At 44.3% G+C, this 19,556-nt stretch overlaps 1 protein-coding gene across 1 annotated transcript; it reads left to right on the top strand.

Annotated features, from left to right (window-relative positions):
- Positions 1-1,280: 1,280 nt before the first annotated feature.
- Positions 1,281-19,332, top strand: klhl8 (kelch-like family member 8). Its single transcript, XM_029692426.1, has 10 exons — positions 1,281-1,387; positions 8,345-8,582; positions 9,810-10,358; positions 11,453-11,639; positions 11,897-12,040; positions 15,425-15,536; positions 15,682-15,850; positions 16,921-17,080; positions 17,950-18,151; positions 18,412-19,332. Exons 2-10 carry the CDS (start codon positions 8,367-8,369, stop codon positions 18,533-18,535), a joined length of 1,863 nt encoding a protein of 620 aa, XP_029548286.1. The 5' UTR covers positions 1,281-1,387; positions 8,345-8,366; the 3' UTR covers positions 18,536-19,332.
- Positions 19,333-19,556: the final 224 nt, after the last annotated feature.

Below are 19,556 nucleotides of genomic sequence, written 5' to 3'. Positions count from 1 at the left end.
AGCTCATATGGTGCTCTTCGATGTCCCAGGTTTGTGGCATTGATTAATAAATTATTTCATCTTTACTTAGAGTCAGATGGTTATATGTTATGTATGAAAGGCATATGTATTCATTGTTTACTATTTTGATTTCTTTAAAACAATGTGATTGTTGGAGTTCAGGTGATTGATGGGTGACTAGGTGCATTCTTGTCAAATATGCTTATTCGTTGATGAATATAGATACATTCTGCAATAAATGTATCTGGTTTTGAATCTGCAATAGAACATGTCAACAAGTTAGTTCTGAATTGATTTAATACAGCAGTACATTCTGACACCATTAAATTAAATAGATTTCACCTCCTTCATATAGAAATGATAAGGGATTAAATACAGACCTCCACTTGTACAGACAGGGATGGTATCAGTTGTTCTGGCTCAGGTTCAAGGAGGTATGCCATTCCACTGAATCTGCCCGGGAGATGGTTCCTTAGCCACTGAAGATCCTACTCTGCGGGCTCTAGGTACAGAGGCTTGTACTGTCCGTCCCGGTACAAGTCCTCCACTGACTGAACCTGGTTGGACACAGCTGGCTTCCTCCAATCACACTGGTAGAGTGTTTGGGGATGTGGGAGGGTTTGTTAGAAGTTAGTAGGGAGGTATTTGTTTATTTGTTATTATTATATATATATATATATATATATATATATATATATATATATATATAATATATATATATAATATATATATATATATAATAATATATAATATATATATATTATATATATCATATATATATATATAATATATATATATAATAATAACAAATAAACAAAATATATATAAACAATTTGCACTACAGAATTTGGCAAACCATAATGATCGCACACTCCAGCACAGTAGGTGGCGGCATGCACCTAAAACGTTTGTTTGAGGACTGCCATTATAATATAAAAGACAAAGAAGATGAAACGGCAACATCTGTGCCAGAGCGAGAAAGGTGTAATTGCAGACCGCAATTAGGGCCGTTTTCTGTTATCAGCGTTTCTTGATATTCATTTACACCCATTGATACTCGCCATTGGTCCATTGCCGTTTCTTTCGCTCGGGGACAGCTGTAGATACGCCTAACCTTAACCCTATTCTCCTAATCACGCCAATTATCCTAACTTGTTTTTTTTAGTTACTTATCCTAATTTGCTATGTAAACAAATAATCTGTGTCGAGAGAACATTCATCTCATAACACCGGAACTGACCAATGGCAGGCACCGAAGGTTATTTCCTGATATCAAGGAACGCCCACATCAAGAAACGCCCCGAATTGATGTCTGCGCAGAGCGAGTCGAATGGTTGAATTTTTTGTGCCTGTAAATGAAAGTGGGATTGGATTTTTACAAGATGAGGTAACAGAAAAATAAATGTCTCTGTCTAATGTAGATTGGCTCAACGTGTACCATGTAGTAAATGTATAGCGAGGGTAACAGTAATTAGTTTCCTCAAACATCTTGCATGACTTCAGTAACGTTAGTAGCTAATTTTCAGCTAGCTAGTTAACGTTCGCTAGCTTCTTGCTAGCCAATGAATTTGAACAGATTGCTTGTTGTTAACTAGCAAAAATATAACTACACCAGTAAAGTTATTACTTATGATTGTTCATACTCCTACCGACACTCATACTCTAAGTTATAGTACCGCAAAGATATGAGAGACGTATAAATACCGCTAGTTCTAGCTAGCTATTTACCCAGCTAACAGTCATTAGCAAGTGAGCTAGCATAACAACCGTACATCAAATGAAATTGTATTTCTCTCATGCGCCAAATACAACAGGTGTAGACGTTACAGTTAAATGCTTACTTACAAGCCCTTAACCAACAATGCAGTTTTAAGAAAAAAAGTATAAATTAAGAGGTAAGAATAACAAATAATTAAAGTAAATAACAATAGCGGGGCTATAATCAGGGGGTACCGGTACAGAGTCAATGTGCGGGGGCGCCAGTGTCGATGTAATTGAGGTAATATGTACATGTATGTAGAGTTATTAAAGTGACTACGCATTGATAATAAACAGAGAGTAGCAGCAGCGTAGGGGTGGGCGGCAATGCAAATAGTCTGGGTAGCCATTTGATTAGCTGTTCAGGAGTCTTATGGCTTTGGGGGGTAGAAGCTGATTAGAAGCCTCTTGGACCTAGAATTGGCGCTCTGGTACTGCTTGCGGTAGCAGAGAGAACAGTTTATGACTAGGATGGCTGGAGTCTTTTACCATTTTTAGGGCCTTCCTCTGACACCGCCTGGTATAGAAGTCCTGGATTGCAGGAAGCTTGGCCCCAGTGATGTACTGGGTCGTACGCACAACCCTCTGTAGTGCAGGCCGAGCAGTTGCCATACCAGGCAGTGATGCAACCCGTCAGGATGCTCGATGGTGCAGCTGTAAAACCTTTTGAGGATCTGAGGACCCATGCCATGATCATTGAGGGCACTATGGTGTTGAACGCTGAGCTGTAGTCAATTAATAGCATTCTCACTTAGGTGTTCCTTTTGTCCAGGTGAGAAAGGGCAGTGTGGAGTGCAATAGAGATTGCATCATCTGTGGAGCTGTTGGTGTGGTATGCACATTGGAGTGGGTTTAGGGTTTCTGGGATAATGGTGTTGTGAGCCATGACCAGCCTTTCAAAGCATTTCATGGCTACAGACGTGAGTGCTACGGGTCAGTAGTCATTTAGGCAGGTTACCTTCGTGTTCTTGGGCACAGGGACTACGGTGGTCTGCTTGAAACATGTTGATATTACAGACTCCGACAGGGAGGGGTTGAAAATGTCAGTGAAGACACTTGCCAGTTGGTCAGCACATGCTCGGAGTACACGTCCTGGTAATCCTTCTGGCCCTGCGGCCTTGTGAATGTTGACCTATTAAAAAGGTCTTACATCGGCTGCGGAGAGCATGATCACACAGTCGTCCGGAACAGCTGATGTTCTCATGCATGTTTCAGTGTTACTTGCCTCAAAGCGAGCATGTAAGTTATTTAGCTTGTCTGGTAGGCTCGTGTCACTGGGCAGCTATTGGCTGTGCTTCCCTTTGTAGTCTGTAATAGTTTGCAAGCCCTGCCACATCCGACGAGCATCGGAGCCGGTGGAGTCCAATTCGATCTTAGTCATGTATTGACACTTTGTCTGTTTGATGGTTCGTCTGACGCCATAGTGGGATTTCGTAAATGCTTCCGGGTTAGAGTCCCGCTCCTTGAAAGCGGCAGCTCTACCCTTTATCTCAGTGCAGATGTTTCCTGTAATCCATGGCTTCTGGTTGGGGTATGTACGTACTAGAGGTCGACCGATTAATCGGCATGGCCGATTTCAAGTTTTCATAACAATCGGTAATCGGCATATTTGGACACGGATTACATTGCACTCCACGAGGAGTCTGCGTGGCAGGCTGACCACCTGTTACGCTACTGCAGCAAGGAGCCAAGTTAAGTTGCTAGCTAGCATACAACTTATCTTATAAGAAACAATCTATCTTAACATAATCACTAAACTACACATGGTTGATGATATTACTAGTTTAACTAGCTTTTCCTGCGTTGCAAATAATCAATTTCAGTGCCTGTTAATTTATCATGGAATCACAGCCTACTTCGCCAAACGGGTGATGATTTAACAAGCATATTTGCGAAAAAAGCACTGTTATTGCACCAATGTACCTAACCGTAGGCATAATGTTTTTCTTAAAATCAATACACAAGTATATTTTTTTAAACCTGCATATTTAGTTAAAAGAAATTCATTTTAGAAGGCATTTTAACTAGGGAAATTGTGTCACTTATCTTGCGTTCTGTGCAACAGAGTCAGGGTATATTCAGCAGTTGCCATATGGAGGGGGAGGTGGTCTACAATTTTTTTTCTCTCTCTGGTTGCACATTTAACATGCTGATAGAAATGACGTAAAACGTATTTGTTTCCCTGCATTAAAGTCCCCGGCCACTAGGAGCGCCGCCTCTGGATGAGCGTTTTCCTGTTTGCCTATGGAGGTATACAGCTCATTGAGTGCGGTTTTAGTGCCTGCATCGGTCTGTGGTGGTATGGTGACAGATGAATACAGATAAACTCTCATCAGCTAGCTTGTGTCACTTATTTGGTTGAAAACATAAGCATGAAACAGATGGCTAGTTAGCTAGTTGCCAAAGACTGGTTATCATAGCAATCGTCCCTAAGTTAGCCAAGTGTAATTTACATTGTTGGTTGTCTAGCAAGTTAATTAGAATGTCAACATTGGCTACATTGTAGCACCTTCTACATGCCGGTTGTCCATAAACCCTGCTACAGGCACTGTAATTGCTCCATGTCCAAATGCAGGCAGTTAATATAATGTATTCTAATAATATATATTAGTATACCGATATCCAATATTTTCCTTGCCAAAAAATCCGATACCGATAACCGATATTTAACATTTTTGCGGCCTTTTAAGCATTCTGGTACAGTAAAATAGTTGACGCAGCGGTCTAAGGCACTGCATCTCAGTGCAAGAGGTGTCACTACAGTCCCTGGTTCGAATCCAGGCTGTATCACATCCGGCCGTGATTGGGAGTCCCATAGGGCGGGGCACAATTGGCCCAGCGTCGTCCGGGTTTTTGCCGGGGGTAGGCCGTCATTGTAAATGTTATTTTATTTAGTTTTTATTTCACCTTTATTTAACCAGGTAGGCTAGTTGAGAACAAGTCCTTTATTTAACCAGGTAGGCTAGTAGAGAACAAGTCCTTTATTTAACCAGGTAGGCTAGTAGAGAACAAGTCCTTTATTTAACCAGGTAGGCAAGTTGAGAACAAGTCCTTTATTTAACCAGGTAGGCTAGTAGAGAACAAGTCCTTTATTTAACCAGGTAGGCTAGTTGAGAACAAGTCCTTTATTTAACCAGGTAGGCTAGTAGAGAACAAGTCCTTTATTTAACCAGGTAGGCTAGTAGAGAACAAGTCCTTTATTTAACCAGGTAGGCTAGTAGAGAACAAGTCCTTTATTTAACCAGGTAGGCTAGTAGAGAACAAGTCCTTTATTTAACCAGGTAGGCTAGTAGAGAACAAGTCCTTTATTTAACCAGGTAGGCTAGTAGAGAACAAGTTCTCATTTACAATTGCGACCTGGCCAAGATAAAGCAAAGCAGTTCGACAACATACAAAAACACAGAATAAGAAATTGTACTTAACTGACTTGCCTAGTTAAATAAAGGTCACACACATACACACCACACTGCTGACCAAAATGTTATTTTGTTGGCATTTACATATGTCCCCATTACCAGTAAAACTTAATCAAAACCTATTTCTTTCACTTACTTGCAGTGCTGTTTCGTTGTTCAGTTGTTTCATTCTCAACCAGAATTTCTATGGAACGCCGTTTGGGTCTTTGCATGTCAAAAAAGAGATGTCAAATAACACTATTTGACGTGTCAAATAATCTTGTTGACCAATCAGGAACTGAATATGACTGCACGTCACATAATAATTTAACGCTTTCATACATTTTTTACGTAGTTATTAAACATTGATTACACTATCACTCGTATTTAATATGTCACAATGATTCATCGATACGTCTGCTATGATGCTGGTGAAGTTGTCTTGCGCACCTACAGTGCTGGTCATAAAAAAAAAAGCTAGCTAGCTCATGGATGCAAACAATGTTCCTCCCCAAAAACATAGCAAAACGACATCATCTGTTTCAGTAGCTATAGTTAGCTAGCTATGGGTGACATGTCTGGTGAGTATGCAGTCCATTGAAGAGCTGGGACATTTTCAGCTTCCAGGAATTGTGTACAGATCCTTACAACAGGGCTGTGCATTATCATGCTGAAACATGAGGTGGTGGATGAATGACATGACAATTGGCCTCAGGATCTCGTCACGGTATCTCTGTGCATTCAAATTGCCATTGTGTTCATTGTCCGTATCTTATGCCAGCCCATAGCATACATGACCCCACCCCCACCACGGGGCACTCTGTTCACAACGTTGACATCAGCAAATCCGCTTGCCCACACGACGCCATACACGTGGTCTGCGGTTGTGAGGCCGATTGGACGTACTGCCAAATTCTCTAAAACGATGGCTTACGGTAGAGAAGTGAACATTCAATTCTCTGACAACAGCTCTGGTTGACATTTCTGCAGTCAGCATGCCAATTCCATACTTCCTCAACTTGAGACAGCTGTGGCACTGTGTTACAAAACTACACATTTTAGAGTTGCCTTTTATTGTCCCTAGCAGTAGGGGCACCTGTGTAATGATCATGCTGTTTAATCAGCTTCTTGATATGCCACACCTGTCAGGTGGATGGATTATCTAGGCAAAGGAGAAATGCTCACTAACAGGGATGTAAACAAATTTGTGCACAACATTTTTGAGAAATAAGCTTTTTTGTGATGTATGAAACATTTTTGCGATCTTTATTTCAGCTCATGAAACATGGGAGCAACACTTTACATGTTGCGTTTTATATTTTTGCTCAGTGTAGATACATGGGTTCTGATACTATACAGGAATGCTACGTTTTGGTTTGAAACAAGTAGGTTTAGTTTAATTAGTGAACAAAATGCACTGAACATTTGTTGCATCAACATTCATGTTCCATTCTAAATTAAAATCTGCTGCTGATGGCGCTCAATAGCTGGGCCTCTCTGGGCTGGGCCCCTCTGAGCTGGGCCCGTCTGAGCTGGGCCCCTCTGGGCTGGGCCTCTCTGACCTGGGCCCGTCTGGGCTGGGCCTCTCTGAGCTGGGCCTCTCTGACCTGGGCCCCTCTGGGCTGGGCCTCTCTGACCTGGGCCCGTCTGGGCTGGGCCTCTCTGAGCTGGGCCTCTCTACCACCCCACTATCACTATCAGATTAGTTTTTTTTGTCCCCCTCCACTGGTTCTGAAATCACCATCACCCACTCATTAACTTGTCATTTTTAACAGATGAAGTGTTTCAGCTTGTAATGTATCAATACTTATTCTTTACAAATGAGCTATGACATAACCAGTGAATATATAGTACAACTTTGGATTTCACCCCCCCCCCATCTCAAAATCAAATGGTTTTGACCTTTTGGAAGCTTTTAGTCAGCTCATTTTGTCCTGCGGCTTTGGCACCTCGCAAAAAGTGATTCCTCGTTATGAAAATATCACTTTACCCTGTATATCTAAAAATGACCTTTTTTATACACTGAACTACTAAAAAAAATATTGCTCATGGTGAACAATCAAAATAAAAATCTATTGTCAGCCTCATTCAGCAGCTGTAGCCAGATGAGTTGTCTCTGGTATCTAACCTTTATTCTGGAAAAACACCCTTTTCAACAGCGCATAGATAACAATAAACTAGCAAATTACACAGGTTGTCACTCAACTTTATAAAGTCTAATATAGCGAGCAAAGCTGGGCACAGTGTGCAGTTTGACTAGGCTACTCCCTAGGGTTGTTCTGCATGCATCAATGACTGTCACCGCAGTTAAATGCTTAGTTTCGATACTGGAAGTCAGTTGTCACAAAATGAGTTATTTTCGGTAGGTAGAAACTAATATGAGCAACAACAACAACAAAAAGGTCAATCGGCTATTCATAACGTTTTGAATCGATTTTTCTCACCGGTGCTACAATTTGGATCGGTTTGTGGTCTGCGGACTGATGCAGTCATATCTTAAACATTTGAATCTTAAACATTTGAATCAAGGACCGTTGTGTAATGGTGAATGTTACACCCCTACAATAGATGTCTTCTGTCCTTTTAGAATAGTGACGAGGGGGGTGGTGAAGCCTTTGGCCACATTATCTCTGTAAAATGTCTTCTGTCCTTTTAGAATAGTGACGAGGGGTTGGTGAAGCCTTTGGCCACATTATCTCTGTAAAATGTCTTCTGTCCTTTTAGAATAGTGACGAGGGGGTGGTGAAGGCTTTGGCCACATTATCTCTGTAAAATGTCTTCTGTCCTTTAGAATAGTGACGAGGGGGTGGTGAAGCCTTTGGCCACATTGTCTCAGGGAGTCTATTCAGCAGCAGAAAGCTCACCAGAGAAGCCACATAATCTGTCGAATGTGGGTGGAAATGTGTTTTGCGATGCTCTGTTTTATAGGCTGTGCCGTATCAGTTTGACAGCGAGAGAGAGAGAGCTCACACAGGGGCGTCTCTAGTCTACAGCTCTCTACTCCCAACCGTGTCATCATACATTTAGCCTCTTGTGAGAATTGGCTTGACCTGTTTTTTCCACTGAGTGTGGGACAGAGGGAACATTTGGTTGGCTGTAAATGTACAGGACTAGGCTACCCCCCCCCCCCTTCCTTCTAACAAGCTCTCTGAATTTTCTCCCCTTCATCTTGCCCCTCTCTCTCCTCCCAGGTCTGACTCCCTGTAGACTGTGATGGCTCCAGGCGACATGGTGCCGGAGCATGCCAAGCAGCATAAGCTCAAGCAGGAGAAGGAGAACCGTCAGGGCACCACCACCACCACCAGGCCTGATGGAGACTCTGAGCCTGACGGATCTTTTGTCTTTGAGGCCCATGAGGCATGGAAGGACTTCCACGACTCCCTGAGGCAGTTCTACGAAGTGGGGGAGCTCTGTGATGTCACACTGAAGGTTGGTCTGGACATAGACGCGAGGGACAGGCAGAGTGGGGTTTTATAGTGTTCACAATGCTCAGCCACTAGCTCTTTGGCTACTAGCTATTTGTGAAATGGGTAAAGCATAGAGATGATATTAAATTACTAGAGGGGTTGAGATGTCAATAACACTCAAAGTTCCAGAATGGAGTGAAAATGGCAGCCATATTGGTCAGGGAGAAATCCAAACCAGTCTAATTAGAATTTGTATTTAATTATTTTATTTTACCATTATTTAACTAGGCAAGTCAGTTAAGAACAAATTCTTATTTTCAATTACAGCCTAGTAACAGTGGGTTAACTGCCTTGTTCAGGGGCAGAACGACAGATTTTTACCTTGTCAGCTCGGGGATTCGATCCAGCAACCTTTCGGTTACTCGCCCAACGCTCTAACCACTAGGCTACCTGCCACCCCAGTAGCCACCTGCCGCCCCAGTAGCCAATGGCAGTAGAGGCTTAATCCTGATTTGACTTATGCAGGAAAATAAAAGTAAGGCATGTGATATCATAAATTGTTTAATTATTGTCAACCTAAAATAGTCATAATTATAAATACAGTTTATTCGGGTTTTACACACTTTCTGTATAAATAGCCTCTAAAATATATGTAAATGTCTACTTTTTAGTTTTCTTGGAAAGCTGTGAGTACTATTATGATAAAATATTAGTACTTGCATTTACAACTTGTCTAAGTCCGATCATCAACTGAAGTCAGCCAGTGTATGACTGTGGATGGACTGCATTTTTTTTTTAATGGAATGTTGGCATATTGGCCTTTTTAAATTGAATCATTTATGGAGTCATTCCTCTAAAACTGTCTGGCTAGCTAACAAACATACAGTGCAGAAAAATTATTCAAAATTCATTATTTTACAATGTCTTATCAAAGCGCTGGCAAATCATGGTTGATCAACTCCCTGACCAAAATGGCTGCCCTTTATCCCAACATAAGAAGGTTCATGTCTACTCAGGTATTCTAATTCCTAATTCTATTTGTCTCCAAGGCAAAAAATAATAGCCTTATGTCTGTGTTTGTGAAGTTTGGTGGAAACCAGTTAGGCTTATTTAAAAAAATATATAATAAATAAATAAATAAAAGACACAAATTAACCAACAAAACCTTTTGTGGGCTGAATAGTTCAGGGAATGAATAACGTGTGAGCTTGCGTTAACTCTTTCTCTCCTTTTCTCTCCCTGTGTTCAGGTGGGCAGCAGGCTGATACCATGCCACAAGCTGGTGCTGGCCTGTGTCATCCCTTACTTCAGGGCCATGTTCCTGTCTGAGATGTCCGAGGCCAAACAGGACCTGATTGAGATCAAGGACTTTGACGGAGACGCCATCCACGACCTGGTGCGTTTCGCCTACTCCTCTCGTCTGACCCTGACAGTGGACAACGTGCAGCCCCTCCTCTACGCAGCCTGTATACTGCAGGTAGAGCTGGTAGCCAGAGCCTGCTGTGAGTACATGAAGGCCCACTTCCACCCCTCCAACTGCCTGGCTGTCCGCACCTTTGCCGAGAGCCACAACCGCGTCGACCTAATGGACATGGCGGATCGCTACGCTTGCGAGCACTTCCGGGAAGTGGTGGACTGTGAGGACTTCCCGTGCGTGTCGCCTCCTCACCTGAGAACCCTGTTGTCCTCCAGTGATCTGAACATTCACTCTGAGACTCAGGTGTACACCGCTGCTGTCAAGTGGCTGAAGAATAACCCTCAACACCACGAGGCCTGGCTGCAGCAGATCATGACCCAGGTAGGTCTGAAAGACAGCGTTTACACAGGCAGCCCAATTCTAATATATTTTTTCTCCACTATTTGGTCTTTTGTCTAATTGCATTAGATTTTTACACATCTGATTGGTCATAAGACCATGTAGTGAAACAAATGTCAGAATTGGACTGCCTGTGTAAACGCAGCCTTAGTCACACAGCTTGGGCTGGTTGGGGAGATTTTGGTATTTTGTTTAATTTATGCTTGTAGGTGCTGTGTGTAGTATGTTGTGTTTGTGGAACATTTTCCTCATCAATACTTAGTTGTAGTTCTGTGTAGTGTTTGACACTGTGTTTGACTGTGTGTGTAGTGTTTGACTGTGTGTGTGTAGTGTTTGACTGTGTGTGTGTAGTGTTTGACTGTGTGTGTGTGTGTAGTGTTTGAGTGTGTGTAGTGTTTGACTGTGTGTGTGTGTGTGTGTGTGTGTAGTGTTTGACTGTGTGTGTGTGTGTGTGTAGTGTTTGACTGTGTGTGTGTGTAGTGTTTGAGTGTGTGTAGTGTTTGTTTGTTTGTGTGTGTGTGTAGTGTTTGACTGTGTGTGTGTAGTGTTTGACTGTGTGTGTGTAGTGTTTGACTGTGTGTGTAGTGTTTGACTGTGTGTGTGTAGTGTTTGACTGTGTGTGTGTGTGTAGTGTTTGACTGTGTGTGTGTAGTGTTTGACTGTGTGTGTGTATGTGTGTGTGTAGTGTTTGACTGTGTGTGTGTGTGTGTGTGTGTGTGTAGTGTTTGACTGTGTGTGTGTAGTGTTTGACTGTGTGTGTGTGTGTGTGTAGTGTTTGACTGTGTGTGTGTGTGTGTGTGTGTGTGTGTGTGTGTGTAGTGTTTGACTGTGTGTGTGTGTGTGTGTGTGTGTGTGTAGTGTTTGACTGTGTGTGTAGTGTTTGACTGTGTGTGTGTTTGTGTTGACTGTGTGCAGTGCAGTGTGTGTTGACTGTGTGCTGTGTGTGTTGACTGTGTGCAGTGTGTGTTGACTGTGTGCAGTGTGTGTTGACTGTGTGCTGTGTGTGTTGACTGTGTGCTGTGCAGTGTGTGTTGACTGTGTGTTGACTGTGTGCTGTGTATCCATACCTCCTGTAGGTGCGTCTCCCCTTGCTCCCAGTAGACTTCCTGACGGCCACGGTGGCCAAAGAGGAGATGATCAGAGGGAACCTGAGCTGCAGAGATCTGCTGGATGAAGCCAGAAACTATCACCTGCACCTTAGCAACAAGGTTGTCCCGGACTTTGAGTATTCTGTCAGAACAACGCCTAGGAAACACACTGCAGGTAACAGACTGGCAGCTTGTCCAACTAATCGTCAATCAGCTATGTGATTGTGTTGAGGACATCACAGAACAATGATAAAGGAAAAATCTTAATTTTTATATTATACGAGCCTGACGAATAACTAAACCCTAAATGGTTGATTGATTCCTCAGGGTGGATATTGATGTGTTGAGCTTGGCATTGCAGAGTGTGGTGTTTTTATTTGTACCTGCTCTGACCTCATAACTTCTAACCTCTGACCTCTGCCTCATCTTCAGGTGTGTTGTTCTGTGTGGGTGGGCGGGGTGGTTCTGGTGACCCGTTCCGCAGCATCGAGTGTTACTCCATCAGCAAGAACAGCTGGTTCTTCGGACCTGAGATGAACAGTAGGAGACGACATGTTGGAGTCATCTCTGTAGGAGGTGAGAGATGGAGGGAGGGAGAGAGGGAGAGAGGGAGAGAGGGAGAGAGGGAGAGAGGGAGGGAGAGAGGGAGAGAGAGAGGGAGGGAGAGAGAGAGAGGGGGAGGGAGGGAGGGAGAGGGGGGAGAGAGGGAGGGAGAGGGGGAGAGAGGGAGGGGGGGAGAGAGAGGGGGGGAGGGGGAGAGAGAGAGGGGGGGGAGAGAGGGAGAGAGGGGGGGAGGGAGGGAGAGGGAGGATGGAGAGGGAGGGAGGGAGAGAGAGAGGTTGAGGATGGAGAGGGAGGGAGGTGGAGGATGGAGAGGGAGGGAGGTGGAGGATGGAGAGGGAGGGAGGGAGGGAGAGAGGTGGAGGATGGAGAGGGAGGGAGGGAGGGAGGGAGAGGGGGAGAGAGGGAGGGGGGGAGAGAGAGGGGGGGAGGGGGAGAGAGAGGGGGGGAGGGAGGGAGAGAGGGGGGGAGGGAGGGAGAGGGAGGGTGGAGAGGAAGGGAGGGAGAGAGAGAGGTGGAGGATGGAGAGGGAGGGAGGTGGAGGATGGAGAGGGAGGGAGGTGGAGGAGGGAGGGAGGGAGAGAGGTGGAGGATGGAGAGGGAGGGAGGTGGAGGATGGAGAGGGAGGGAGGTGGAGGAGGGAGGGAGGGAGGGAGAGAGAGAGGTGGAGGATGGAGAGGGAGGGAGGTGGAGGATGGAGAGGGAGGGAGGTGGAGGAGGGAGGGAGGGAGGGAGGGAGAGAGGTGGAGGATGGAGAGGGAGGGAGGGGGAGGGAGGGAGGTGGAGGGAGGGAGAGAGAGGGGGAGAGAGAGAGAGAGGGGGGGAGGGGGAGAGAGAGAGGGGGGGAGGGAGAGGGAGGATGGAGAGGGAGGGAGAGAGAGAGAGGTTGAGGATGGAGAGGGAGGGAGGTGGAGGATGGAGAGGGAGGGAGGGAGGGAGGGAGGGAGAGAGGTGGAGGGAGGGAGGGGGAGGGAGAGAGGGAGGGAGGTGGAGGGAGGGAGAGAGGGAGGGAGGGGGAAATAGAAAATGGATAGAGAGCCAGAACTCCAAAACTGGTCTTAGGTGCTGTTTTTCCCCCTGTACTCACTGAATGCTTTGCAGATTAAGGATGGAGAATAGATGTGTGTTGGGAGAGCAGCCATCATAATAATAATAAGAATTAGGTTTATGTTACGAACCCAATAACTAGGCTATTTATATTGTTGCACTCCCTAGTTACATGGTCTGCAACCTGAATGAATGTGTGCATTTATGTGACAAATCCATGTGCCCAAGGAGACAGCAATCTTACCTTTGTCCAGGGCCAGCCATCTCTCTTAACTTCTTTGTTTTTTGTTTTAACCTTTTATTTATCTAGGCAAGTCAGTTAAGAACAAATTCTTATATACAATAACGGCCTATCGGGGAACAGTTGGTTAACTGCCTTGTTCAGGGGCAGAACGACAGATTTTTAGACAGAATCATTGTTCTTCCTCTGTCAAACACGTGCCGTTATCATTGCTTTGCACAAAAAGGGCTTCACAGGCAAGGATATTGCTGCCAATAACATTGCACCTAAATCAACCATTTATCGGGTCATCAAGAAATTCAAGGAGAGCGGTTCAATTGTTTTAAAGAAGGCATCAGGGCTCCCAAGAAAGTCCAGCAAGCGCCAGGATCGCCTCCTAAAGTTGATTCAGCTGCGGGATCGGGGCACCACCAGTACAGAGCTTGTTCATGAATGGTAGCAGGCAGGTGTGAGTGCATCTGCATGCACAGTGAGGCGAAGACTGTTAGCTGATGGCCTTGTGTCAAGAAGGGCAGCAAAGAAGCCACTTCTCTCCAGGAAAAACATCAGGGACAGATATTCTGAAAAAGGTACAGGGATTGGACTGCTGAGGACTGGGGTAAAGTCATTTTCTCTGATGAATCCCCTTTCCGATTGTTTGGGGCATCCGGAAAAAAGCTTGTCCGGAGAAGACATGGTGAGCGCTACCATCAGTCCTGTGTCATGCCAACAGTAAAGCATCCTGAGACCATTCATGTGTGGGGTTGCTTCTCAGCCAAGGGAGTGGGCTCACTCACAATTTTGCCTAAGAACACAGCCCATGAATAAAGAATGGTATCAACACATCCTCCGAGAGCAACTTCTCCCAACCATCCAGGAACAGTTTGGTGACGAACAATGCCTTTTTCAGCCCGATGGAGCACCTTGCCATAAGGCAAAAGTGATAACTAAGTGGCTCGGGGAACAAAACATCGATATTTTGGGTCCATGGCCAGGAAATTCCCCAGACCTTAATCCCATTGAGAACTTGTGGTCAATCCTCAAGAGGCAGGTGGACAAACAAAACCCCACAAATTCTGACAAACTCCAAGCATTGATTATGCAAGAATGGGCTGCCATCAGTCAGGATGTTAATTGACAGCATGCCAGGGTGGATTGCAGAGGTCTTGAAAAAGAAGGGTCAACACTGCAAATATTGACTCTTTGCATTAACTTCATGTAATTGTCAATAAAAGCCTTTGACACTTATGAAATGCTAGTAATTATACTTCAGTATTCCATAGTAACATCTGACAAAAATATCTACAGACACTGAAGCAGCAGACTTTGTAAAAATTAATATTTGTGTCATTCTCAAAACTTTTGGCCACGACTATATACTTAAATGACTAAAACCAGATATAAAGTATGTAGAAAAGATAATGGACCTATATATTTTAAAATAAGATCATCTTTGAGAACTAACAACCACCAGAATAATAACTAGACAGGAAGAATAAAAACAAATCCCAAAATGGCATGGGATCCCCATTGATTTTATTATGTTTGAATCACTCAGATGGCATAAGAACACGGCATAAGCCATGGCAAAATGTGTGGAATTGCAGAAAATGTGCTTTAAAGTAATTGTCCAATGTTATTTCTATGAAATATGACCTATAATTACTTACAATATGAGTGAAATGGTTTTCCTGCCAAAAAATGTTAAGCATGTTAAAAATCAGCTTTTCTGTGTTTTGAATGGTGTGGGCGTATACCGTCACAAAACATATGAATACGAGTAGACTGCTGATTGGCCAGCTCATCCTCCTCAGGAATATGACATCATACTCAATGAAGAAATAGCAAGCATTTTTGAGACATACATTTTTTTTTTCTTCTCCAATTTATGTTTTGGCCACAAATACAAGTATAGAATGAGTCCACAACATTATTTGGGTATGAGCTAACAGAATAGGAACTTTTTAAAAGTTATATTTTCACTGGACAGTTACTTTAAAACTGCACATTTTGTCTCCGCCTCGTGGCAAAATGCGTAGAATTAAAAGTGTTAAAAGTTGTGGAGTTGACCGTATTTAGAATGTCAGGTTGTCTATGGTCTCGTAGTCCTAACGTTGCTCTGGTGTCCTCAGGTAAAGTGTATGCAGTAGGGGGGCATGATGGTAGTGAACACCTGGGCAACATGGAGATGTTTGATCCGCTCACTAACAAGTGGATGATGAAGGCTTCCATGAACACTAAGAGGTATGTCATGTCTGGGGGGGGGGGGAGGCAATTCTCTAATGAGTTTTGTTTCAGAAATGTCATTTTACAGCCATCCATAAAGATCCCTAATTATACTCTCTCTGATATACTGCCCTATTGTCAATGCTGTCCTGTATGTGTGTAGAAGGGGCATAGCTCTGGCAGCTCTGGGAGGTCCTATCTACGCCATCGGAGGTCTAGATGACAACTCGTGCTTCAACGACGTGGAGAGATACGATATCGAGAGCGACCGCTGGACTGCTGTGGCGTCCATGAACACACCCAGAGGAGGGGTGGGCTCTGTGGCCTTAGGGGTAAGAACAGCAGAACAGCATGGATACATGACTGCACTGAACATACAGTATTATATAGAGCCTTCTGAAAGTATTCACACCCCTTGACTTTTCCCACATTTCGTTGTGTTCCAGCCAGATTTTGAGATTTTGTGTTAGTTGCCTACACACAATACCCCATAATGTCAAAGTGGATTTATGTTTTGAGATTTTTTTTTCTTTTCAAATTATTTAAAAGTTTAAATGTCTTGAGTCAATAAGTATTCAACCCCTTTGTTATGGCAAGCCTAGATAAGTTCAGGAGTAAACATTTCCTTAACAAGTCACATAATAAGTTGCATGGACTCACTCTGGGAATCTCACTGGGACCAGGGAAGTTTTACAACCCCCCGCTAAGACCAGGGAGGTTTTACAACCCCCCGCTAAGACCAGGGAGGTTTTACAACCCCCCGCTAAGACCAGGGAGGTTTTACAACCCCCCCCCCGCTAAGCCCAGGGAGGTTTTACACCCCCCCCCCCGCTAAGACCAGGGAGGTTTTACAACCCCCCCCCCCCCGCTAAGACCAGGGAGGTTTTACAACCCCCCCCCCCGCTAAGACCAGGGAGGTTTTACAACCCCCCCCCCCGCTAAGACCAGGGAGGTTTTACAACCCCCCCCCCCCCGCTAAGACCAGGGAGGTTTTCCAATGTCTCTCAAAGAAGGGCACCATATTGGTAGACATTGAATATCCTTTTGAGCATTAGCCAATAGTGACTTTAAAACAGTTAGAGTTTAATGGCTGTGAATAGAGAAACTTCATTTTAACACTCAACAGGTGACATTACCCTCACGAAAGATTATTTTACACCATTCAGTAAAGAGATTTTATTCCCTGTGCTGTTTGTGTGATTTGAAGTCTGACCATGTCCGTGGGCAATAATAATCAGTAACAGGAACACACCTCAAATGTTGTACTTCTTGAATTGCTAAGCCTCTTTTTTTTTATATCGGCTTAGTTCCAACATCCAAAATGAGTAGCAGCACCTAATTCAGTCCACAAGCACTGAGAATGACTTGTTGAACCCTGTCCTGTCCTCTCCTGTCCTGTCAGAGTCATGTGTATGCTGTGGGAGGTAACGACGGTGTGGCCTCTCTGTCCAGTGTGGAGAGGTTTGACCCCCACCTCAACAAGTGGACAGAGGTCAGGGAGATGGGCCAGAGACGAGCAGGGAACGGAGTCAGTGAGCTGAACGGGTGCCTCTATGTCGTGGGTAAGAACACTGCACAGTACTACTGAATTGACATGTTAATCATTTACAACAGTGTTTCCCAAACCAGGTCCCGGGGACCCCAGGGGGGGACACACGTTATGGTTTTTGCTCTAGCACTACACAGCTGATTCAAATAATCAAAGCTTAATGATGAGTTGATTATTTGAATCGGCTTTGTAGTGCTAGGGGCCAATCCCAAAACGTGCACTCCTTGGGGTCTCCGGGACCTGGTTTGGGAAACACTGATTTAGAAGATGTGATTGACTTACTGTAAGTGAATTCAACTAAACGAGGTGAGACAACCACATATCACTGTCACGTTGTATTTCTTATCAGTGTTTACCACCCAGCCTACTGGCTGCTATTTAACATGGGTCACATGCTTCTCACACACTCAAACACAAGGGGCTGGCTTGTAAACATGAGACAGAACAGAGAAAAGTTCATGTTTTGTCAAATTGGTTACTGATTTAAAAGTGATCTGTAAGGGTGGGGTGATGTTATCAGCTGAATTTGTAGAGTCCTCTAAGGCTTTTTCACAGCTCTGGCCTGACCTTTAGCTGATCCAAGTTGAAATGAGTCAGCATTGCTGTGTTTGTGGAGGAGGTTAAGCTGCTGATTATCTCAGTCTACCATAAGCATTGACCTTGCTGGGCAGAGGAGTGGATCTTTATTGCCTGCTGCTTCACTGACCGGGTTATGCTATTCATATCACATTTTGCACTGATTGAGCCATTATCCTACAGTATGTACACACCTTACTTTATTTGAGACATGGCGTGTACAAGCCTTCAACTCTGTAATTGCTCATTTATAGTTTGTTAGTCAGTGCTCCACCGAGGTGTTACTGAACTCCCGTCTTCCGTCAGGCGGTTTTGATGACAACTCCCCGCTGAGTTCTGTGGAACGTTTGGACCCCCGTCTTTGCCGCTGGAACTACGTCTCTGAGCTGACCACGCCCCGAGGCGGAGTGGGCGTGGCCACGGTCATGGGTCGAGTGTTCGCAGTCGGCGGTCACAACGGGAACATTTATCTTAACACAGTGGAGGCCTTCGACCCCCGTATGAACAGGTGAGACACAGAGAGAGGGAGAGGGAGAGAGAGCAGGGTTACAGTTCAAGTTCAAGGAAGAGGTTGTACTATGTAAGTTTAAACAAGCACACCAAGTATTTCACCCAGGTGTGGTATGCTCAAGGCTCTAGCACAGATGGGTAACTGTTTTCTACTTAAAAGAGGGTCTAGTCTTTTAAAAAAATTTTTTTTAGGTCTGGTGAGTTAACTGACACTTGATCATAATACATAACCACCTGGTCTGACCGTGTGTTCCTCAGATGGGAGCTGGTGGGGTCTGTCTCTCACTGCCGGGCCGGAGCAGGAGTGGCCGTCTGTTCCACTCACATCAGCCAGATCAGAGACGTGGGCCAGGGCTCCAGCAACGTGGTCGACTGCATGTGACCGCTGTCTGACCACAGGCTGACCCGGAAAACTGTACAAGATTAGACGTGCACAGAACAGCACCCATCCCCACGCACAGCCACAAGCACTCAATCACACTGCACGGACACTGACTAGGAGCAGCTGTCCTTAAAGCAGCACTTCCCTTTAGCACTGACCGTAATGTAACCAGTCTCACTTCTCTGCCTGAATCTTATCAGTGGAGAACTGATCTACAAACAATCAATATATTTTCTCTTTTTTGTGATGTTTACAGATGCAATTCAGTGATTTGGTGTATTTTGAAAAAGTGATTGATTTTTCTTTGCGTTTTGACTGCTTTGGAACTTTATCAAAGGAAAATAGCTGACAGATAGTTGAGCTTTAGATGTCTCCTTAGACAGGCCTTGCATATCAACTTGTATTTTTTAAGAGATCAACCAGTTAGTACCTTTGCTCTGTCAGATCTCACTTTCACAATCATCACTGTCTGAACTGAGAGATCTTCCCAGCGAGTCTCTCACATATAAAACCAGTATGAGAGAGAGAACTGTGAAGTACAGTATCTGGAGGATGGACAGTATCTGGAGGATGGACAGCATCTGGAGGATGGACAGCATCTGGAGGATGGACAGCATCTGGAGGATGGACAGCATCTGGAGGATGGACAGCATCTGGAGGATGGACAGCATCTGGAGGATGGACAGCATCTGGAGGATGGACAGCATCTGGAGGATGGAAAGCTGTGAAGTAAAGACTCTGTGAACAGAACAGTGTTTGGGATAAAAAATAAAATAAAAAAATCTGTTGACATTCTATTGACTCGCACATAGACAATGTTTATTTTTTTAGGATTTCAGGGCTTTCATTCAGATCTATCCGCTGTAGGCTCCGTGATGCTGAAACCGCTTTCGTGTTAGCATTAGCTAGCTGTAGCCAGTATTTGCGTTTTGAACAATCATTCCTAACAGACTGATTCTAATTGAGATAGATTAAACTATGGCGGTCTTTGGCGGAGTTGGACTAAATTGTGAAGCAATAA

Source organism: Salmo trutta, chromosome 15, assembly GCF_901001165.1.
Source record: "Salmo trutta chromosome 15, fSalTru1.1, whole genome shotgun sequence".
Lineage (NCBI taxonomy): Eukaryota > Metazoa > Chordata > Actinopteri > Salmoniformes > Salmonidae > Salmo > Salmo trutta.
Note: the sequence above shows the minus strand (reverse complement) of the source record. Positions and strands in the feature narration are given on the sequence as shown.